This window comes from Salmo salar, chromosome 11 (assembly GCF_965601325.2).
Source record: "Salmo salar chromosome 11, fSalSal1, whole genome shotgun sequence".
NCBI classification, from domain to species: domain Eukaryota; kingdom Metazoa; phylum Chordata; class Actinopteri; order Salmoniformes; family Salmonidae; genus Salmo; species Salmo salar.
The window spans coordinates 89890959-89916147 of NC_138301.1; the positions used below are offsets into that span (position 1 = coordinate 89890959).

Consider the following 25189-nt stretch of genomic DNA (forward strand, 5'->3'; position numbering starts at 1 on the left):
CCAGGGTTGTGGGTTCGATTCCCACGGGGGGCCAAGTACGAAGAAGAAAATAAATTGTATGAAATGAAAATGAAATGTATGCATTCACTACTGTAAGTCGCTCTGGATAAGAGCATCTGCTAAATGACTAAAATGTAAAAATGTAAAATGTAAGTTTTAGTGCTGTCTCAAGGTTGATCAAATGAAATAAAATAGCAAAAAATAAAAACATGTTTTTTTACTTTGTCATTATGGGTTTTAGTGTGTAGATGGGTGAGAAAAAACATAGTTAATACATGTTGAATTCAGGCTGTAACAACAAAATGTTGAATAAGTCAAGGAGTATGAATCCTTTCTGAAGGCACTGTAAAGGAGATGGTACCTACTACTGCTTGGACAGCTTTATCTGAGCCACTGGCTTAATCCTATTCTTGAGACGTGAATCTAACATATCAATTTAACTTGTAAAGAAGTTAATAGGCTATTTACTGTATTGCAAAAGTGATACTGAATTGTAGTTGGTTGCCAACATAATATTACATAGATTTTATTGATTTGTTGGATTCATGTCTCCATCTCAACCAAGTTAAAGAATAGGTCTAAATCAAATCAAATAACTTTAAATGTAGTTTATTTGATTTAGTCTTTATTCTTTAACTTAATTTTTAGTTGATGGAGACGTGAATCCAACATATACATTATTAACTTGATTACATTTGATCTCAACCAAAGTTTGAAACCCTAGGCCAATACATAGTGCCTATTTTTTTGTTTAATCTTGGGTTGAATTGAAACAATCGCTGTTGATGAATTTGCAAATGTTATATAGTCTTAAATAGCATCATTGATGACATATGAGTGATAAAGTATGGGTACATTTAATTTGTAATTTCAGAGTCCAATGATGGCAAGCTTTACACCACTTCAGCCGACACTTGGCATTGCGCATGGTGATCTTCGGCTTGTGTGCGGCTGCTCGGCCATGGAAAACCATTTCATGAACCTCCCGACGAACAGTTCTTATGCTGGCGTTGCTTCCAGAGGCAGTTTGGAACTTCGTAGAGTGTTGCAACCAAGGACAGACCATTTTTACACGCTACAGCACTCGGCGGTTCCATTCTGTGAGCTTTTGTGGCCTACCACTTCACGTTGTTGCTCCTAGAAGTTTCAACTTAACAATAACAGCACTTACAGTTGACCGGGGCAGCTCTAGCAGGGCAGACATTTGACGAACTGACTTGTTAGAAAGGTGGCATCCTATGACGGTGCCACATTGAAAGTCACTGAGCTCTGCAGTAAGGCCATTCTACAGCCAATGTTTGTCTATGTAGATTGCTAGCTTGTGTGCTCAATTTTATGCACCTGTCAGCAATACCTGTGGCTGAAATAGCCAAATCCACTAATTTGAAGGCATGTCTACATACTTTGGATATATAGTGTACCTTAATAGAAAATGATGTCACCCAGTAAAATACTACTTGAGTAAAAGTATTTGGTTTTAAATATATTTCAAATTCCTTATATTAAGCAAACCAGACGGCACAATTTTCTTGTTTTTTATTTATGGATTGCCAGGGGTACACCAACATAATTTACAAACGAAGCATTTGTGTTAAGTGAGTCCTCCAGATCAGAGGCAGTAGGGATGACCAGTGATGTTCTCTTGATAAGTGCACTAATTGGACCATTTCATATCCTGCTAAGCATTCAAAATGTAACGAGTACTTTTGGGTGTCAGGGAAAATTAATGGAGTAAAAGTACATTATTCCCTTTAGGAATGTAGTGAAGTAAAAGTTGTCAAAAATACAAATGGTAAAGTACAGATACCCCAAAAAACGACTTAAGTAGTGCTTTAAAGTATTTTTACTTAAATAATTTACGTCACTGCCCTTCTTTAGGTTTTTGCACCAACCCAATAGTAGCTCCCCTGATTCAGCTTATCAACCAGCTGATTATTACTATCCGGTGTGCATGATTGGGGTTGGAGTGATAACCTACAGAACGGTATCTCTCCAGGAACAGGGTTGGAGAACCCTGCCGTATAAAGATCAATTCTCCAGTAGGAGGTGCTGATTTTTAGTGGCAAAAAAAAAAAAAAATTTTTTTTTGTTCTTTTAGTGGCTATAACGTTGAAGGTCTGACGTTGTTTCAGAGGTACAAATGTAACATATATTTTAAACAGGCGTTGTCTATTTTAAAAATTGGTTACCATGATAACCACATCCTGTGGCGGAAATTTCACCCTCAAACAACTGATAACTTTTTGCAAATCCAATGTATTTTACACGTAGATTCCACGTCACAATACGGTGACAAATTACATGAAACAACGTTGATTCAACCAGTTTGTGCCCAGTGGGATACTGGCCTGGTTATGCCTGTGGAGGTAGCCACATAAGCGATGTTACTGTATCAAGGCTGCTGGTGCTGGTGCTGGTCACTCTTTTCAATTTCTGCATTTCAATTCGAGGGCTGTTCACTTCAACTTGACATTTCAATTTGAGATGTGTTTGTTCGCTTTATTGCGGTGAACACAGGCTTTGTCAGGACACGTGTAGCCGCTCTGTTTTGAGTAGGGGATCAACCTGACACTTATCTTATACTCAGCGTTTTGTAACGCTCAATCGCACCAGTTCTTGCCTGCAGAGCTAGGGCTGTTGCATACCGCACATCCGCCAGTGGCCATTTGACATCGCTGGTAACCTCATCAGTTGCTAGTATAAATATTTTTAACAAATATGTATTCAGGCTGTGACTAGGCCCAATATGAGGGCATGTCACTCAAACAGCGGAGATCACAGAGCACAGCAGAGGGATAAGAAGACAAAATCTCAATTTAAGGGCACCAGAGTGTAAATGTTAACTTATGCAGAGGTCATTCTCTGCTTTTCTCCTTCACTATCTCTCTCTCCGTCTCTCTCTCTAGCCATAATAATGTGTACATACATTATGAGAGTCATGCAGGGCACTGTGGCTCGAGGCAGGTTTGTCCTCTGCTATGAAGGAAGAGCAGCGAGTGCTTTAAAACGCATGAGATTAAATTAAACAGAGATAGTCACGGCTCTTTATCGATTCTACCTGCCTGTGTTGCAAAACAAAGGTGGCCTTAGATGAATGTCGTCCGCGAACTCCGCATCGATGAAAACAATAGATGTTATCAGTCTTAATGGTGGACAGAAGTCCTTGGGTTGAAGGAGACACTCATCAAAGTTCCCTCTCTTTACTCAATGCCGCGTAACCTTGCCACGGCCTTGTTGCTCAAATGCATCGAAAGGAAACATTACCTACAACAGTATCCCAGTGGATAAACAGATTTAGATTATGCTGTTCAATTCAATATACCCTCTGCCTATAGACAGGAAGGAAGAGAGGAGGAATTCAGAGGGGGGGGGGCTCGTGTTACCGCGCTCGCTCATATTTAACTTTTAAATGAATTGTCATTTGTTTTCATTTAAATGTAAATGAGGGGGAGCAAATGGTATTACGTTGACAGTCATCGGCAGAGTAAACCGACTCGTCCACCCACCAACCCTGAGCACCAGCGGGCCCTGGGCCACCCACTTACTGACCGCCCGGGAGAAAACAACAAGCTGATGTGTGGTGGGTGAACTCCAGGGGTAGACGGACAAGTGCAGTTGTGTCTTCTCATGGATGGCACCCCCGTCCCTGCCCTACCCCCTTTCCATTTGAAGTTCCGGTGCTATTGTGCCATAGCAAAATAGTTTTTGTATGCCAATTAAACCCATAATGCATTTCTGTCGTAGACACCAGCATAGCAGCATAGCACATCAGAGAGCGAGAGAGAAAAGGGAGAGGAGGAAATAGTATACAGCGATACTGAGCTGGGGAGAGGGAGTCAGAGAGCGTTACCTAGAGGGAGGTAGAAAGGGAGCGGGGTAGGACGTGTGGGGACAGGTTTGCAATGATTCGTGGGGCGGTCTCCACCAGCTGCTACATACGCAGGTGTGCCTCTCTGTCCCGTAGTGCTCTGTCTCCCACCACAGCAGAACAGCAGGAGGCTTGCTGTTATACACCCAACCACTGAAATACTCTGACAAAGGCAAAACCCACTCTGGGAAGAAAAACACAGCTCAAAGAACAAAGTGCCTGGCTCTGCAGGGGCCAAATCACCTACAGTAATACAGGTTGTAACAGGTGAATTAAATAATTAAAGAAAGCGTGACGATGTTTTAAGTAGTTAGAGTAAGTTGTTAGAATAAAGATGTTTTTGTGTTGATGAATAATAGGAATTTAATTGAGAGATTATTACATGAACCCTTCGACAGGAAGCTAAAGTTATGATTGCCCAGAATAACCTATAACCTATCTGAACAGTTCAGTTCAAGGCTGATGTCGAATGCTAATATTGCATTAGAGCATTTTCTGCAGTTGAGCATTTCTGATTTGGCTATTAAAAAGAGAGCGTAGAGGAGATCTTCAAATGGCTTTGGAAATGTTATTGTAAGTAAGGAAGTGCTTTGCTGGTTTTTCAAGCCACGGTGCCTGACGACAGAGGGAATGAGGCAAGGTTCATTCGTCAAGAGGGGACTCTTAACCTTTTCACTTGTGAGTTCCAAATATCTCTAACGGTCGCCCTAGCGTGAGTTTTTTATGTGATGTCAGAATGCACTCACTGTTCCAAAATGTGATTGTTACTCAACAGGCCTTCAAACCAGCACACACTGTCTGTTAATAATCTATAGGCTATGTTTCAACTTGTCAATTTCATATTATTTTCTAACAAGTTTCATTTTATGACAACAGTTTGAATTGAGGTGTGTTCCGCCTAATTTACATAGAAGTAGCCCATTTCACTGTTGTGGACAATTTATGGTTGAGGCTTTACTGAGCTGGACAAACTTCTCTCTTCGACAAGAGCCCAAGCACTTCCCCAGATCAAGTATGCAGAGATTTGCGCATCTCCAGTCAGACTAGGCCTTGCACAAACTTTTCCCTCTGGCACATTTTCCAGTTGGCACTCGCATTGCCTTCATTGTTGTTTTCCTTACAAATAATAACTTTGCGCGTGTGCATTCCAATCAAATTAAGTGCCTTATTTTCTGTATACTGTGTTGTCATTTCTACTGTAGCATACCGTATGTATGGATCATAATGTATTTACTGTTCTATTCACGTTTTCAAGTACTGGTGAAAAATCATGCATTCCGATTCTTGCATAAATTGTAATAAATTGTAATGGACACATATGATGTGTGTATTTTAAGGTTGTACTAATTATGATGAGCTAATCTTAAGATATATGCCAGCTTATGTGTGCCGCCATGTTTGTTGACATCCTACAATGCATTCTGGGTGTCACGTAAACATCTCTCAGACCAAAGATTTTATAACAAAATGAGGTGAAGGGATGGCTGATCTTTCAAGTAAACTTTCAGAAGTGAATGATGGTAGATGGCACACCCCCTTCAACATGCATACTGCAAACAGACCAAACTCATCTTGCCTCCTCTTCTTTTCTTTGGTTGACGCAACAACAAAAAAAAAACCATGGAGGCGCACACAAACTGCGTATCGTCAGATTACTTGACATTTTTAAAAAGTGTTTTACTCAATTATTTTGAACAGTGGTAAGCTTATCTGTGATGTGATGAATTGTAAATAGTAATTGCTATTAGCTAATTCATATTATGGTTTCTGTCAGCCGAGAGTTAGCTAAATATGACCTCTTGTGTTACGTCAATCTTTCCTCAGTTAGCGCTAGGACTAATGTAGCCTACATTTTCCGGATTGGATGATAGTATTATGCTGTCGCTACCTCTGTAAATGTCTGAACATTGCATCCAAAAATAAACTGGTCATTTTCAGGACATAACATTGTAAGGACTGTTTGTGCAAAATGTTTCTGTGAAAAAACAGTGTGGCCAGCTCAAACGCTGACTATTGCATCAATCATAACTGGACGTTCTAAATAAGCATTCTAATCACACCGGTTTGAGCATACACTGCAGGGACCACTGTAGAATGAGCATACCCATGTGATGGTAAATGTCAAATCCCTCATGCTGCACCTCACTGACACTCACAAACGCTCCAATCAGGCTGGGAGGACAAGACAGATGGACAGACCGGGCAAAGGCACTATGAAATATGTATGAACTGACTAAGTCCATCATTTGGCTAAATCCATAATTTACTAGACTGAGTTGTATAAGTAAATCAAATGTTTTAGTTTTCAAAATACAGTTGATCCTCTGAAAACTTGTGCTTGCTAACTTGAACTGTCAGATAATTCACTGACCTATAACTACACATTGCATAAAACTACTTTCATATGATAAGGTTTATGGCAAAGCTTATATTGTTGTTTTATATGAGCATAGCAAAGTATTGATGCACAAATTGATATATGTTTATCTTTCATATTAGATGGATGTGTTACAAGCATTAAGTAATTTGTTTAGACACACAGTCTAAGGCCATTGAATCTATTTCTCTCATTATTATTACTACCATTTGATGAGTCGATTGTGGCGCTGGTGTTTCCATACATCCATCCGCAAGGACAAGCAATAGCCATACTAAGAAAAATAAAAAGTTAAAATCAGCGCCAAAAAATACACAAAATAGCACAATTCAGCTCCTCTATACCAGGCAGTGTCAGAGGAATGCCCTAAAAATTGTCAGACTTCAGCCACCCAAGTCATAGGCTGTTCTCTCTGCTATCGCACGGCAAGTGGTACCGATGCACCAAGTCTGGAACTAACAGGACCCTGAACAGCTTCTACCACCAAGCATTGACCTTTTTGCACTAAATCTTTTGACTCATCACATACACTGTTGTTACTGTTTTATCTATCCTGTTGCCTAGTAACTTTATCCCTACGTATATGTGCATATCTACCTCAATTACCTCGTACCCCTGCACATCGACCCGGTACTGGTACCCCGTGTATATAGCCAAGTTATTGTTATTCCATGTGTTACTATTTTTCTATTATTTGTCTTTTTTTCTCTCTGCATTGTTGGGAAATGCCCGTAAGTAACCATTTCACTATTAGTCTACACCTGTTGTTTACAAAGCATGTGACAAATAAAATTATATTTGATTTGAAAGGTATCAATGTTGTCAAAGTGCATACTCATTGATTCATCCAGGCACCAATCTTTACTTTCTCCCTTCCCGGGATCAAAACCTTTCCAAACACACACCTTTTTCCCTTCTCAGCCCTCAAAGTCATTACATTTGTATTTGCTTTTGATTACTCTCAAAATGTATTTGTCAGGGAGCAAGGTGACAGATGCTTGCTGTTATTGATGAATGATGCCGTGGCAATGAGGGATAACATCAGATACCCTGGCATGCCACTCTCCAACCCCCCTGCCTTCCCCTCTGCCTAGTCCTCTTATCTCTCCATCCGTCCCTCTATCCCACTGTCTTCCTCCCTCCATCAGGTGAGCTGAGGAATGGCTCCAGAGCCTAAACATTTGTCACAGCAACAATCTGCTGAAACCAAATTACACTGACAGAAGCTGCGAGGGAGGGAGGATATATTTATGAAATGAAAGCTTTCTGGACAGTTAAGCGTTTCCCACTGGCGAACGGGGGCAGAGAGGCAAGGAGAGAGTGAGAGAGAGAAGTAGAGAGAAAGAGAGAGCGGTAAAAAGAGTGAATGTGGAGAGGAGAATTTTAAGGGCTTGACATTGAAGTTGTCTATTCTTTTGACCAATCGATTGTTTGAAATTTTAAAATGTGTATTTTTCCAAATATTTATTTTATCTTTATTTAACTAGGCAAGTCAGTTAAGAACAAATTCTTATTTTCAATGACAGCCTAGGAATAGTGGGTTAACTGCCTTGTTCAGGGAGAGAACAACAAATGTTTACCTTGTGAGCTCAGGGATTTGATCTTGCAACCTTTTCAATTACTAGTCTAACCACTAGGGTACATGGCACTAGACACACCCTATGTGATTTAATAAAATCAACTATATGCATTGAGCTTGTCTGACGCTTTAAGTATCTGCCTCGATCACACCGACAGCGTCATTGCATTTTGGTACACCAGAAGTACATTCATTTCCAATGGAACGCTGTGTTTGCCTTGCAGCATTGCGTTGCAGAGGCAATTGTAGGGAGTTCTGTGAGGTGCATACGTTGGATTTGTCAAACGTATAAGTCAAACTGTATGCTTAGATGGCTTGACAGAAATGGTAGCAAAAGGTGAATGTTGAACTTTTGTTGCACACATATCTTGATGATGCTGCGTACCATTTTGCACAATGACACTGTCGGTGTGACCAAGGCGTTACGGTTTGATGAAATAAGACAAATGCCTCAAGAGGGTGCAAGATATCTAGATAACCAGAAGAACAAAAATATTTACCTGACCCAACTATTCCCGATACTGTTGGCTTTCGTAGATTGTGCCATTACTCTCCTGAAGTTGCCAGTAATAGGCTACACGAGGAGTCGGTAACCTTTTTCATGTGGAATGCCAATTTATCTTACCATTTCTACGGATCTGGGTGCCAGTTATGGTTTTCAAATGCAATTTTTCGTGAAACGGTTCAGTTTAATTGAGCAATATCATGTGGTTAATCAGACTTCTATTCAAATCTAAATGAAAATGATAAAAACCTAAAAAGTAACTTCTACTGCCATTGCCAACTACTAATGTAAAAAATCCAACAAATAAAAACATTTCAGCCTGCAGGTAGAAAATATCCTGATAAAAATAAATATCCCATAAATCACATTGGCTACACATGGTCTGTCTGCAATGAACTTGAAACATTGTATCAACTATTAACTTGGGTCTGGCCCTAGGCTTGCACTAGCGAACTTGCAACATTGTATTAAATATTCTGTCCCCTCAGAGTTTCCAGCGCCAGTGAGCTCTGGCCAGACACAGCTGTTTGTTATTTGCGCAAGGGATAAGAAACAATGCTTGACTTGGGCAGGAGCTCAGCGGAGCCAAGTACCGGCACCTCCAATGTTGTACTGCTTGAGCTCCTGTTGCTCTTATAGAATATTAGCTAAAAGGTATTGTGGAGCTCCTGCACCTAGATATAAACATTACAGGCACCCAAAGTGAGTACCAGAACTTATTTCAGTCAAAGTCAAGCACTGATAAGAAGTAATCATGTAAGCCTATTTTATGACGTTTTCACTGGATCAGAGCGTGACGTTTTTCCATTTCACGCTGAATGGTTATCGAAAGGGAGAGAACTGGAAAGATTTTTAAAATATACTGCTCAAAAAAATAAAGGGAACACTTAAACAACACATCCTAGATCTGAATGAAATAAATAATCTTATTAAATACTTTTTTCTTTACATAGTTGAATGTGCTGACAACAAAATCACACAAAAATAATCAATGGAAATCCAATTTATCAACCCATGGAGGTCTGGATTTGGAGTCACACTCAAAATTAAAGTGGAAAACGACACTACAGGCTGATCCAACTTTGATGTAATGTCCTTAAAACAAGTCAAAATGAGGCTCAGTAGTGTGTGTGGCCTCCACGTGCCTGTATGACCTCCCTACAATGCCTGGGCATGCTCCTGATGAGGTGGCGGATGGTCTCCTGAGGGATCTCCTCCCAGACCTGGACTAAAGCATCTGCCAACTCCTGGACAGTCTGTGGTGCAACGTGGCGTTGGTGGATGGAGCGAGACATGATGTCCCAGATGTGCTCAATTGGATTCAGGTCTGGGGAACGGGCGGGCCAGTCCATAGCATCAATGCCTTCCTCTTGCAGGAACTGCTGACACACTCCAGCCACATGAGGTCTAGCATTGTCTTGCATTAGGAGGAACCCAGGGCCAACCGCACCAGCATATGGTCTCACAAGGGGTCTGAGGATCTCATCTCGGTACCTAATGGCAGTCAGGCTACCTCTGGCGAGCACATGGAGGGCTGTGCGGCCCCCCAAAGAAATGCCACCCCACACCATGACTGACCCACCGCCAAACCGGTCATGCTGGAGGATGTTGCAGGCAGCAGAACGTTCTCCACGGCGTCTCCAGACTCTGTCACGTCTGTCACGTGCTCCGTGTGAACCTGCTTTCATCTGTGAAGAGCACAGGGCGCCAGTGGCGAATTTGCCAATCTTGGTGTTCTCTGGCAAATGCCAAACGTCCTGCACTGTGTTGGGCTGTAAGCACAACCCCCACCTGTGGACGTCGGGCCCTCATACCACCCTCATGGAGTCTGTTTCTGACCGTTTGAGCAGACACATGCACATTTGTGGCCTGCTGGGGGTAATTTTGCAGGGCTCTGGCAGTGCTTCTCCTGCTCCTCCTTGCACAAAGGCGGAGGTAGCGGTCCTGCTGCTGGGTTGTTGCCCTCCTATGGCCTCCTCCACGTCTCCTGATGTACTGGCCTGTCTCCTGGTAGCGCCTCCATGCTCTGGACACTACGCTGACAGACACAGCAAACCTTCTTGCCACAGCTCGCATTGATGTGCTATCCTGGATGAGCTTCACTACCTGAGCCACTTGTGTGGGTTGTAGACTCCGTCTCATGCTACCACTAGAGTGAAAGCACCGCCAGCATTCAAAAGTGACCAAAACATCAGCCAGGAAGCATAGGAACTGAGAAGTTGTCTGTGGTCCCCACCTGCAGAACCACTCCTTTATTGGGGGTGTCTTGCTAATTGCCTATAATTTCCACCTGTTGTCTATTCCATTTGCACAACAGCATGTGAAATTTATTGTCAATCAGTGTTGCTTCCTAAGTGGACAGTTTGATTTCACAGAAGTGTGATTGACTTGGAGTTACATTGTGTTGTTTAAGTGTTCCCTTTATTTTTTTGAGCAGTGTACATTGAGGAACTACTATAATTCTCAATGGATGTAAAAACATACTGGGCCTCCCGAGTGGCGCAGCGGTCTAAGGCACTGCATCGCCCATGAGGTGGCACACAATTGGCCCTGTGTTGGGGGAGGGTTTGGCCGGCTGGGATGTCCTTGTCCCATCACGCTCTAATGACTCCTATGGCTGCCGGGTGTATGCACACTGACACGGTAGCCAGGTGTACGGTGTTTCCTCTGACACATTGGTGCAGCTGGTTTTTGGGTTAAGCGAGCACTGTATCAAGAAGCAGTGGGGCTTGGCGGGGTCGTGTTTCGGGGGACGCACGGCTCTCGACCTTCACCTCTCCCGAAATTGGGGGGAAAAAGGGGGTGAAAAAAACTAAAAACAAAATAACAAAAAAACAGACTTTGTTTGCTTGCTGTTTGAGGTGAAGAAAACATTACTTTGAGACGCTCCACAGGTCATTAGTGGTGGTGAGTTAAGCCAATCAGAAATACTATCAGATCCCCAAATGGGTGCATTTATATGTCTACATTTGCGCGCAGGCCAGGTAGCCTATAGGCCTACTTCTATGCGTGCGCATCCTTACTCAACATTGACAGGAGCGCTCCAAACAAAAGACAATGACTAAATTGACAAAACTCGTAAATGGAATGACATAAACAAACACTTGTTACTCACAAGTGTAGCATAGGTTGGGCACTCTGCAAACAATGTGTCCACTCCAATGGGAAGACTGGAATAATAATATTGAATGTATTAACAGAAATTACCGTAACCAAAGTAACAAACATTGTATATTAGAAATTATAGGAATTAACAGTACATGTAAAACTGGTGATATATGTAATGGGGAATTGATATACACTTACAATCAAACACAAACAATTCACACAATTAAGTTATGAAACAATTTGAATGTGCACAAATTGGTAGGAGATTCTGGAGAGAAGTGCATTGGTCAATCTGACTTCTGTATCGGCCATGCAATTGGCCATGCAATATTTACCGTGATATGGCCTGAGCAGAAGTCAGGGCATTCATACTTATCGCGCTTTGCGGAGCAGTGCAGAGCTGTTGTCAAGGAAGTGAGTTAATGTTTATAAAGGATGTACTGCCCCCACCTACCGTCAACCAATCATGTCAATTAGCTATATAGAGCCCTCCACATTGTTACAAAATTTGGTAGGCACATGGCGATGCGGTATGGAGCTCGATTTGGCCTCTGCATGCCTCTGGAGACTCCACAATTGCGTCACACCCTCCAGATGGAGCCTCTGAACCCATTTTAAGATCAAGCATAAATTGTCTTTAAGTCTAGGCCCACAGTATATATATTTGTTACTGCTCAACTAAAACAATGTCGGTCGACCAACAGCCTAACAATCAACCAGTCAACTAATTGGGGTAAACCCTACATTGAAGTGATCATTAATGGAGTGAACACACACACACACACACACACACACACACACACACACACACACACACACACACACACACACACACACACACACACACACACACACACACACACACCAAAACAGTGAGGAGGGGGGTCACAGCAGAGGTTTGTAATGACAACAGCTCCTCTAAGCCTTCAAAGATACCCCACGGAGAAACAAATCCAACGACAAGCAAGATTCTGTATTAATCCACACACACTGAATCCTATTGTCATTCCAACACAATGTCCTCACTGAATATTCTGCTACAGTACATTCAATCCAATGCCAATGGCACCAGGGAAGACCACACGCAGACGCACTCACACACACACGTTCTTGTGCAATTTGGTTCTAGGATGTTTTGTGTCAACATCAGAATATGGAAAGACTAATTTCAGGTTTGTGTTAATTTAATATATGTAATTACTGTTTATTTCATAGAAACACCCTTCACTCACACACTGCTTTAAAAACGGGCTATAGAGGAGTTTATAATTAGCCTAATATCAGGGTGTAAACTACAACCTCATCTTGAAATTAACCAATACTAATAACGTAACTGCCTGACATATATTTCAAAAGGAAATTGTATGGTTCATGAAGATGTTTTTGCAGTAACTGTGTAAAATCTCTAAAGCTGGACTTGGAGTCCATCATCTTATCATGATGGTACTGAGTAGGCCTTGTAACATTTTGTGTACTGTAAGGTGGTTGGTGTCCCGCTGGTAAAGAAAAGGACTCTTCTCATGTAATGAAATTGGGGGTTTAAAAATGTGTGGATCTAAATTGGAAAACAACAGGTTGATACAGTATCTACATATTGCGTCTGTACATATTATTCCTACCATAATTAATGGGAACCTTTCTCCATCGTGCTTCAATCCAATTCACCCCGAGTGAGTCACATCTTTGATTAGATTAGTTTAATTTGAGGGGTTTGGCTGACTTTCCATGTAAAATGTTCATACTCATGGAAAGTAATTAAATCAGAGCTGCATTGTCACAACGCTATTGCTCTGTCGCAATTGCCAATTTTGGCCATATTCAAGCAATGTGGCAGAGAGAGGCATATGGGGACAGGAGAGACACAATTCCACCCAAAATAGTGCCCCTGAAAGCATGCAATACAGAAAATTGTGTCATGATTGCTCCACATACAGTACATGACCAAAACTATGTGGACACCAGCTCGTCGAAAATCTCATTCCAAAATCATGGGCATTAATATGTAGTTGGTCTCCCCTTTGCTGCTATAACAGCCTCCAATCTTCTAGGAAGGCTTTCCACTAGATTTTGGAACATTGCTGCGGTGACTTGCTTCCATTCAGTCACCAGAGCAGAGATGTTGGGCAACTAGGCCTGGCTCGCAGTTGGCGTACCAATTCATCCCAAAGGTGTTCGATGAGGTTGAGGTCAGGGCTCTGTGCAGGCCAGTCAAGTTCTTCCACAACGATTTCAACAAAAAACATTTCTGTATGCACCGCACTTTGTGCACGGGGCAATGTCATGTTGAAACAAGAAAGGGCCTTCCCAAAACTGTTTCCACAAAGTTGTAAGCACAGAATTGTCTAGAATGTCATTGACTGCTGTAGCATTAACGTTTCCCTTCACTGCAACTAAGGGGCCTAGCCCGAACCATGAAAAACAGCCCCAGACCATTATTCCTCCTCCCCCAAACTTTACATTTGGCCCTATGCATTCGGGCTGGTAGCGTTCTCCTGGCATCGCCAAACCCAGATTCATCCGTCGGACTGCCAGATGGTGAAGCATGATTCATCACTCCAGAATACGCATTTTCACTGCTCCTGAGTTCATTGCTGGTGAGCTTTACACTACTCCAGCCGACGCTTGGCATTGTGCATGGTGATCTTAGGCTTGTTTGCGGCTGCTCGGAAATGGAAAATAATTTCATGAAGCTCCCAACGAACAGTTCTTGTTCTGACATTGCTTCCAGAGGCAGTATGGAACTCGGTAGTGAGTGTTGCAACCGAGGACAGATGATTTTTACATTCTACGTGCTTCAGCATTCGGCAGTCCCGTTCTGTGAGCTTGTGTGGCCTACCACTTCGCGACTGAGCCTTTGTTGCTCCTAGACGTTTTCACTTCACAATAACAGCACTTACAGATGACCGGGGCAGCTCAAGCAGGGCAGAAATTTGACTAACTGACTTGATGGAAAGGAGGCATCCTGTGACGGTGCCACGTTGAAAGTCACTGAGCTCTTCAGTAAGGCTAATGTGTGTCTATGGAGATTGCTTGGCTGTGTGCTCGATATAATAGACCTGTCAGCAACGGTTGTGGCTGAAATAGCGGAATACACTAATTTGAAGGGTTGTCCACATACTTTTGTATATATAGTGTATATACTCCACATTCTGAATACAGACCTCCCTTCGGAAAATCAGACCATTACACTATCTTCCTGCTTTCTGTTTACATACAAAAGTTCAAACAGGAATACCAGTGACACGCTCAATACGGAAGTGGTCCGATGAAGCAGATGCGAGGCCAAGGGGAAAACCAGAGCACGTTCTCAGAGTATGCGCAGACCAGCAGACAAATGTTTTCGCTGACATATTCAATCTCTCCTTGTCCCATTCGGTAATCCCAACATGTTTCAAGATGACCACCATTGTCCCTGTTCCCAAGAACCAAGGTAACATACATAAATGACTATCGCCTTGTAGCACTCACATCTGTAATGATGAAGTGCTTTGAAAGGCTGGTCATGACACACATTGACACCATCATCCCAACCCTGGATTCTCTCCAATTCGCATACCGCCCTATCGATCCATAGATGACACAATCTCTATTGGACTCCACACTGCCCCTCTCCCACCTTTAGAAGAGGGGAAATAACTTTGTGAGAATGCTGTTCATAGACTACAACTCAACATTCATCAACATAGTCCGCTCCAAGCTCATCATCAAGCTTGGGACCCTGGGACTGAACACCTCCCTCTGCAACTGAATCCTGGACTTCCTGATGGGCTGGCCCTCAGTGCTGAGAGTAGGCAACAACACCTCCATCACGCTGACCCTCAACACGGGGTATACTCAGGGGTGTGTGCTTAGTCCCCTCCTGTACTCCATGTTCACCCACAACTGCGTCGCCACACACAACTCCAACACCATCATCAAGTTTGCTGATGACAAGATGGTGGTAGGCCTAATCACCAACGGCGATGAAACAGCCTACAGGGAGGAGGTCAGAGACTTGGCGGTGTGGTGCCAGGACAACAACCTCTCCCTAAACGTCAGTAAGACCAAGGAGCTGATCGACGACTATAGGAGAAAGGGGAGAGCACGTCCCCATCCACATCAACAGGGCTGTAGTGGAGCAGGTCAAGAGCTTCAAGTTCCTTAGCGTCCACATCACTAAGTCTTAACATGGTCCACACACAACTGCACAGTCGTGAAGAGGAGACAACAGCAGTGCCAAGTGGTGGAATAAGGGAACTGCTTGTCAAAAATAGAATGGGGTAAATACAGTATATGTTGAAAATGTGTGAAATTGTAAGAGTAGGAATTAAATAATTTTTCGATTTCATTGTATTCCCATTATGAATTCATGCAACATACACTGAGTGTACAAAACATTAGGAACACCCGCTCTTTCCATGACATATACTAACCAGGTGAATCCAGGTGAAAGCTACAATCCCTTATTGATGTTAAATCCACTTCAATCTGTGTAGAACGAAGGGGAGGAGACAGGTCAAAGAAGGATTTTTAAGCCTTGAGGTAATTGAGACATGGATTGTGTACATTCCCTTGCAAAAGTATTAATCCCCCTTGGCATTTTTCCTATTTTGTTGCATTACAACCTGTGATTTAAATTTATTTTTATTTGGATTTCATGAAATGGACATACAAAATAGTCCAAATTGGTAAAGCGAAAAGAAAAAATAACTTGTTTCAAAACATTTACAAAATTTAAAACGGAAAAGTAGTGCGTGCATATGTATTCACCCCCTTTGCTATGAAGCCCCTAAATCAAATCTGGTGCAACCAATTACCTTAAGAAGTCACATAATTAGTTAAATAAAATCCACATGTGTGCAATCTAAGTGTCACATGATCTCAGTATATATACACCTGTTCCGAAAGGCCCCAGAGTCTGCAACACTACTAAGCAAGGGGCACCACCAAGCAAGTGGCACCATGAAGACCAAGGAGCTCTCCAAACAGGTCAGGGACAAAGTTGTGGAGAAGTACAGATCAGGGTTGGGTTATAAAAAAATATCAGAAACATTGAACATCCCACTGAGCACCATTAAATCCATTATTAAAAAATGGAAAGAATATGGCACCACAACATACCTGCCAAGAGAGGGCCAGCCACCAAAACTCACAGACCAGGCAAGGAGTGCATTAATCAGAGAGGCAACAAAGAGACCAAAGATAACCCTGAAGGAGCTGCAAAGCTCCACAGCGGCGATTGGAGTATCTGTCCATAGGACCACTTTAAGCCGTACACTCCACAGAGCTGGGCTTTATGGAAGAGTGGCCAGAAAAAAGCCATTGCTTAAAGAAAAAAATAATTAAACATGTTTGGTGTTCGCCAAAAGGCATGTAGGAGACTCCCCCAAACATATGGAAGAAGGTACTCTGTCAGAAGAGACTAAAATTGAGCTTTTTGGCCATCAAGGAAAACACTATGTCTGGCACAAACCCAACACCTCTCATCACCCTGAGAACAACATCCCCCCCATGTTTTTCATTGGCAGGGACTGGGAAACTGGTCGAAATTGAAGGAATGATGGAGGGCGCTAAAGACAGGGAAATTCTTGAGGGAAACCTGTTTTAGTCTTCCAGAGATTTGAGACTGGGACGGAGGTTCACCTTCCAGCAGGACAATGACCCTAAGCATACTGCCAAAGCAACACTCAAGTGGTTTAAGGGGAAACATTTAAATGTCTTGGAATGGCCAAGTCAAAGCCCAGACCTCAATCCAATTGAGAATCTGTGGTATTACTTAAAGATTGCTGTACCCCAGCGGAACCCATCCAACTTGAAGGAGCTGGAGCAGTTTTAAAAGTATTATGCACGCTCAAGTTTTCAGTTTTTTGTGTTATTTCATTTTTGTTTCACTATAAAAAGTATTTTGCATCTTGAAAGTGTTGTGTAAATCAAATGATACAAACCCCCCAAAAATCTATTTTAAGTCCAGGTTGTAAGGCAACAAAATAGGAAAAATGCCAAGGGGGGTGAATACTTTCGCAAGCCACTGTAAGTGGTGCTCTCCACTTTCTGGAGGACCGAGTTTTGAATTCAGTGGAATTAGAGTATGACAGCTAAGGAGATGGAGAAAACACCTGTCTCCGGATTACATCTAAACGCAGGGCAATCATGCCATCCGTGAGGGACAAGCGTCCATCCATGATGTAAATGGGAGTAATGAGTGCGCTGAGAGTCAGGAAGCAAGTTCAGGAAGTGAGTGTTTTAATAAATAAATGCAACTAAATACAAAACAAGAAAAACGAACAACGCACAGACATGACACAGAAACAATGACGCCTAGGGAAGGAACCAACGGGAATTACATATATAGGGAAATTAGAAACCAATATACACAGGAAGTTAGAAAAGCCAAGGCTAGCTTTTTCAAGAAGAAATTTGCTTCCTGCAACACAAACTCAAAAATGTTCTGGGAGACTGTAAAGTCCTTGGAGAATAAGAGCACCTCCTCCCAGCTGCCCACTGCACTAAGGATCGGAAACTCTGTCACCACCGATAAATCCACTATAATTGAGAATTTCAATAAGCATTTTACTACGGCCGGCCATGCTTTTTAACCTGGCTACCCCTACCCCGGTCAACAGCACTGCACCCCCCACAGCAACTCTCCCAAGCCTTCCTCATTTTTCCTTCTCCCAAATCCAGTCAGCTGATGTTCTGAAAGAGCTGCAAAATCTGGACCCCTACAAATCAGCCGGGCTAGACAATCTGGACCCTTTCTTTCTAAAATTATCTGTCAAAATTGTTGCAACCCCTATTACTAGCCTTTTTAACCTCTCTTTCGTGTCGTCTGAGATTACCAAAGATTGGAAAGAAGCTGTGGTCATCCCCCTCTTCAAAGGGGGGGGACACTCTTGACCCAAACTGCTACAGACCTATATCTATCCTACCCTGCCTCTCTAAAGTCTTCGAAAGCCAAGTCAACAAACAGATTACCGACCATATCGAATCCCACTGCACCTTCTCCGCTATGCAATCTGGTTTCAGAGCTGATCATGGGTGCACCTCAGCCATGCTCAAGGTACTAAACGATATCTTAACCGCCATCGATAAGAAACAATACTGTGCAGCCGTATTCATTGACCTGGCCAAGGCTTTCGACTCTGTCAATCACCACATCCTCATCGGCAGACTCAATAGCCTTGGTTTCTCAAATGATTGCCTCGCCTGGTTCACCAACTACTTCTCTGATAGAGTTCAGTGTGTCAAATCGGAGGGCATGTTGTCCGGGCCTCTAGCAGTCTCTATGGGGGTGCCACAGGGTTCAATTCTTGGGCCGACTCTTTTCTCTGTATTCATCAATAATGTCGCTCTTGCTGCTGGTGAGTCTCTGATCCACCTCTACGCAGACGACACCATTCTGTATACTTCTGGCCCTTCTTTGGACACTGTGTTAACTACCCTCCAGACGAGCTTCAATGCCATACAACTCTCCTTCCGTGGCCTCCAACTGCTCTTAAATACAAGTAAAACTAAATGCATGCTCTTCAACCGATCGCTGCCTGCACCTGCCCGTCCGTCCAGCATCACTACTCTGGACGGTTCTGACTTAGAATATGTGGACAACTACAAATACCTAGGTGTCTGGTTAGACTGTAAACTCTCCTTCCAGACTCACATCAAACATCTCCAATCCAAAGTTAAATCTAGAATTGGCTTCCTATTTCGCAACAAAGCAGCTCACTCATTCTGCCAAACATACCCTCGTAAAACTGACCATCCTACCGATCCTTGACTTCGGCGATGTCATTTACAAAATGGCCTCCAATACCCTACTCAATAAATTGGATGCAGTCTATCACAGTGCCATCCGTTTTGTCACCAAAGCCCCATATACTACCCACCACTGCGACCTGTACGCTCTCGTTGGCTAGCCCTCGCTTCATACTCGTCTCCAAACCCACTGGCTCCAGGTCATCTACAAGAACCTGCTAGGTAAAGTTCCCCTTTATCTCAGCTCACTGGTCACCATAGCAGCACCCACCTGTAGCACGCGCTCCAGCAGGTATATCTCTCTGGTCACCCCCAAAGCCAATTCTTCCTTCAGCCATCTCTCCTTCCAGTTCTCTGCTGCCAATGACTGGAACGAACTACAAAAATCCCTAAAACTGGAAACACTTATCACCCTCACTAGCTTTAAGCAGCTCACAGATTACTGCACCTGCACATAGCCCATCTATAATTTAGCCCAAACAACTACCTCTTCCCCTACTGTATTTATTTATTTATTTTGCTCCTTTGTACCCCATTATTTCTATTTCTACTTTGCACTTTCTTCCACTGCAAATCTACCATTCCAGTGTTTTACTTGCTATATTGTATTTACTTCGCCACCATGGCATTTTTTGCCTTTACCTCCCTTATCTCACCTCCATTTGCTCACTTTGTATATAGACTTATTTTTCTACTGTGTTATTGACTGTATGTTTGTTTTACTCCATGTGTAGCTGTGTTGTTGTATGTGTCAAACTGCTTGCTTTATCTTGGCCAGGTCGCAATTGTAAAATAGAACTTGTTCTCAACTTGCCTACCTGGTTAAATAAAGGTTAAATAAAAATGTAGTCCAGGTGAGTCTGACGACATGCCGATGCGCGTAACGATGGTGACAGGTGTGCACCATAATGAGCAGCCTGGTGACCTAGAGGCCGGAGAGGGAGCACACGTGACAATGGGTAAGATATTCTAGCTAGCTACATTTTCAGATATTACGCGTTTCTAATTTTGACAGAAAGTTATTTTATTTCAAGTTAAAGTGTAATGTTAGCTAGCTAGCTAACGTTAGCTGGCTGGCTCGCTAGCTAACGTTGCGTGTATGATCTTATTATTCGTATCTCAGAGCCATTTTCTTTGCTAGTTATAGCCTAATGCAGGGTAGTAACGAGCAAGGATTATGGTTAATTGTTTACCTAGCTAGCTAACTACATATCTTAACAAAAGACACCACTATGCAAGTAACCATTTCAATATAATGTCACTGTGACAACTGTTGATAGACCTGGCTGGTAAATTCGCTCTGGCTATGTACTGCAATTTCAGAGCACTCTTGTCTGAGTGTGCTAGAGCGCAGAATAACTGACGAATTTACAAACGCTCAACCCCCATTGAATATGGCCGGTGTCAGTAAACATTGGCAAAAAAGCGTAAATATTCCCGGCAGCACAGTTACAGTCACCAATGCTCTAGATAATATATAAACAGCCTAGCTATGGCGAGTAAAATGTTCAGTGAGCTGTTCTCTCATTTGTGTCTGGAAGTAGCTAGCAAGCTAGTCAATGTTTGCCAGTTAGCTTGGGTGTTTGACTGTGTTGTTAGGACAGAATCCTAAACCAGGAAAAATAAAACAGAGGGAGGAATTTGGGAAAATACAAAGAGTGCCAATTTGAAAGCTAGGAAAAAAATTCATGAGCAGATTGTGCCATTAAAAGTAGCTCTCATGCTAGAAAAGGTTGGAGACCCCAGGTATACACATTATATACACAGGCACTCACTTACACAAACTACACTGACACACAGAACCCACACAGATTCACATACACTACACACACACACACACACACACACACACACACTTTCACCCTCATCATATGCTGCTGCTACTCTGTTCTTTATTCTTACTCTTATCATTATCTACACCAATAGTATTCGGTGCAAGTGGCAAATATAATTTGATTTCATTTGACATTCTCAAAAAAAGGAGAAGAAAAAAATCCTGGATAATCCCATGCATCCTCTCCATATTGAGTTCATGAATTCCTCTCATGTTAAATGTCAGTTAAATCAAAGAGGTGGCTGGAGAGACGGGATGACATATTTGGGATAAATAAAACATGGGTTCTCCCACAGATGACTCCTCTCCGTAGCCCTTTATTCATATCTCTATCTCCCTGCCCCTCTCTTTCTCCCCCCCCCCCTCTCTCTCTTTCTCTCTCCATATCAGATGGCGAGAGTCGCAACTGAAACATCAAACGGCACTGTCAATCCTGCCGCTGGTGCTGTGTGTCTGTGTCTCTCTTTTCTTTCCTCAACCCCAATACTCAGATCACTCCATTTACTATACACCTGCAGGCTATGTCGCAATTGTGTCTCTGATATAGTGGATCATGAAATAAGTACACATAACAGAATATCACATGGTCGGAAACCGGCATTAGGATATTATCACCCAAGGCTGGGTGAGCATACATAGGTTCTGATCAGATTATCAATGGTCTGGAGATATCAATGTCCTCTAGTGGGATGTAGAACAACAAAATGCATTAGGTTTCTGAAGCTTCTGGTGCCAAGAGAGTAAGAATGAGGAGAAAAACGACAGAGGGGGGAAGAATGAAAACGACAAGGGTTATTTACAAGCTTAAAAGGATGGAGATGGGTCCAATTCCTTATTAATGAACTTCCGTCTCCCAATACACGTAGAATACCTCACACTATCAGCCTCAAAAAGCTAAACCTCTGAAGCTGAATAGAGCCCTAATCTAATATTTATATTACTCAGGTTCAGTTTATTTCCATATGCAATAATAAAATCCTTATGGCTAATTTGGTAATTGACTTGCAAATGACCGTAAGACATGATAGGCTATGAGTTAAGAGGTCAAGTTAGGGAGGGGAGCATGTGATGGGGGGGAGCATGAGCAGGAGTTGAATCGTGCCTAACAGCCTAACTACCTGAATAGTATTGTAACACATGATTTAATTATCCAACGAGGTGTTGTTTAAAAAAGAAAATACAATTTATCTAAGGAGACAAGTCAGTTAAGAACAAACTCTTATTTACAACAACATAGCGGGTTAACTGCCTTGTACCGACGGAGAACGACAGGTTTTTTTTTTATTACCTTGTCAGCTCGAGGATTCGATCCAGCAACCTTTTGTTTAGTGGACCAACGCGCTAACCACTAGGCTACCTGCCACCCCAACAGCACAAGTGTAACTCAAGCCAATATGTCTGAGCTGTCACTAGCGACTATGCATTATGTCGAAGAGCAGTGTTTTGGGATGTGAACCCATCATTCTCCCGGAGAGACCATCACAGCAACACATGTCAACGCATGGAAGAACTGGCCGAGCGGTTCTCCGCGGTGCACAATCAATGTGTTTTAATTCAAAAGCCAAAAGGCGTCTATCGCTGAGAAACATTTGGATCATGACCAACAACCAGTCTTGAATATTGTTGTATGATTTATTTTCGCGTCTGCCTTCTGCGTTGTGGGCCGACAGAATACACTGCATTATTGTCTTACTCCCCACACTCTTAAACAAATTTGCTATCTAGAACCCTTAAGAACCCTTTTTGGTTACAGGATGAACCCTTTTGGGTTCCATGTAGAACCGTTTCTACAGAGGGTTCTACATGGAAACAAAAAGGGTTCTAACTGGAACCAAAAAGGGTTCTATGGGGACAGCAAATCACCCTTTTTTCTAAGATAATTAGCCTAGGGTCAGATATGATACATTATTTGTAGCCTATAACTATTTTGCATACGATAGGTGTTCTATAATTGCGGACGTTGACGTAAGAAGGGGAAACATTTAAAATATGTTTATAATACCAAAATAATATTGACAAAGTTTAGCATAGTACAGTTAGTTTGTGCGATTGGATACCATAGAACACACCCTGACTAGCCTATAGTGCAAGTGCAAATTCCTGCACTTGCACAACACACAGCTGTTCTGGCAAAAACGAAAATCACACATTCTGAACTGTTCTTACCTCGTGCCGCCGTGGCCGGGAACTGCAAACCGAGAAACAAGAGGATGACCAAACTCCGGTCGCATACCCCCGAAAACTGTCCCATCACTGCGCCGGTCGTCTTCCTCCCAATCTGACCCGGGTATGCTGCGCGAGGGTCTCATACATTTGTCGTCGTGGACTGTCACCAGTAACAGGTTACCCTGCACTGATAACGTTTACACAGGGCCAGTCTGTCGCCGAGGATGGCGAACAGCGACTGCATCTCTGCTTCACAATACAGACAGATGGAGCGCGGTGTCTGTGTGTCGGCGGTCGGGAAAACTGTGTGTGAGAGAGAGTGAAATAATTAAGGCGTGCAAGCCAATAGCTCTCAGCTTTGGGGCAGAGAACGAGAGAGAGAGAGAGAGATAGAGAGAGAGAGAGAGAGAGAGACACTAGCGCGGGTTGACTCATAACTCGCGCGGGGTGGGCTTTTAAGGTCATTAAATATCGTGTGCAGGTGGGTTGAATAAAGAGAAAGCAATGCATTATAAAAACCATACACGTATAATTATTGTGGAATATCTATATATAGGCTACATTGAGGTGTTTCCTTTATTATTTTTAGGCTATCTGTCATTAGTCTGTAAGCCTAAACTTTAGGTCTTCAAGGCCTAAGAGTACGCGCACCACACCAATCACCAAATGCTTTTGGGAACTTGCAGAAAAAGTTCAATAAGAGAAAGCTGCGAAATGGAGAGTTGAAAGTAAAGAGTCCATTGGTGTATGTCTATGTATGATTTTGTTTCTTGACAAAGGAAGAAAAGAAGGAAGTGAAATAAAATAAAGAAAAATAAAATAAAGAGAAGGGACAGAAAAGTGAAGCATAATGCCGCCACCTTCCTCCGCAGAGGCAGAGGCGGTGACAGACTGATGATTCTGAGGAGCTATAGGCTACAAATTCGACAGTCACAATATGGATACTTCAAATAGGCCTATAGCACTTCAAGGGAACTGTAGCCAACTGTCAGAATTAAGCATTTCTTGCAGTAAAATGATACACTCGGGAACAGGAGTGGAGAAATATGATACATATTTTTTCAGCATCTTGAGAGAATGCGAATCCGCAGTTAGCAGCTGCGTGTAATCATGGATGCAAAGGGAAGTCACGTTTTGACAAAACATTGACCAAGAACAAAAGAAAAAAACATATACAATAATTTATCTTTTGTCTCTCTGTGATTCATAATTTTCCTTCAATTCGTAAGAGGCTGAATATCTCACCAGAGAAAGCATCAGAGCGAGTGAAAAAGTGCCCCTCAGTCTCTTTATGTGTAGCGAACATTTGTCCTCCCTTGATGAAAAATGTATAAAATAATAGCCAATCATCATTAAGCTAAACTGAGTGAGCTCAAAGATGAATGGTCCTGGTGCACCAAAAAAAAAGAGTCAAGGGAAGCCAGTTTGGATTTGTCTTCACACCAATCACATCACATCAAAAGTGAAACGTCATTGACATCGTCCTCCGGTGGCTATCTTGCTAGAAAAAATTGTCCCTTTCCTAAATTAGCCATGGATGGAGATAGAGATTCATATTTGGGGTTTTACGTACTTCTCTGTACTGGCCAATGATTATAACAGAGGTTCTGATCTAACCATAAATTCATACATTGTGCCCCTGGCCTGAGAGAATGGAAGTTCAATATGTAGCTAGTGAGCTAATGTTAACTAGCTGGCTCATCGTTGCCCATGAAAGGAAGTTAGGCTAGCGAGCAATAATTTTAGTCAGGTAGCCTAGGACAACAAAAAGCTAAAAGCGTGTACTGTATGACAGAGTCATATACCGTTTTGTCAACATGAAAGAGAGGAGGAGGAAGATATTGGCATTTCAACATGTTTTTAATTCAATCAATCAATCAAATGTATTTATAAAGCCCTTTTAACATCAGCCGATGTCACAAAGTGCTGTACAGAAACCCAGCCTAAAACACCAAACAGAAAGCAATGCAGATGTAGAAGCACGGATGCACGCTCGCACACACACACACACACACACACAC

General features: G+C 42.5%; 1 protein-coding gene across 4 annotated transcripts in view; it reads right to left on the bottom strand.

The window, feature by feature from the left end:
* The window catches only part of LOC106563138 (netrin receptor UNC5D), a 343811-nt gene extending 320308 nt beyond the window's left edge, over positions 1 to 23503 (bottom strand). For 2 of the 4 annotated variants that reach the window (XM_082958137.1, XM_014128393.3), the window contains exon 1: positions 23169 to 23503. In XM_082958137.1, coding sequence (XP_082814263.1) covers positions 23169 to 23253 — 85 coding nt within the window. In that variant the 5' untranslated portion in view covers positions 23254 to 23503. The remainder of the gene's footprint in view (positions 1 to 23168) is intronic. The other 2 variants (XM_014128394.3, XM_014128391.3) reach the window with 1 other exon arrangement.
* Positions 23504 to 25189: the final 1686 nt, after the last annotated feature.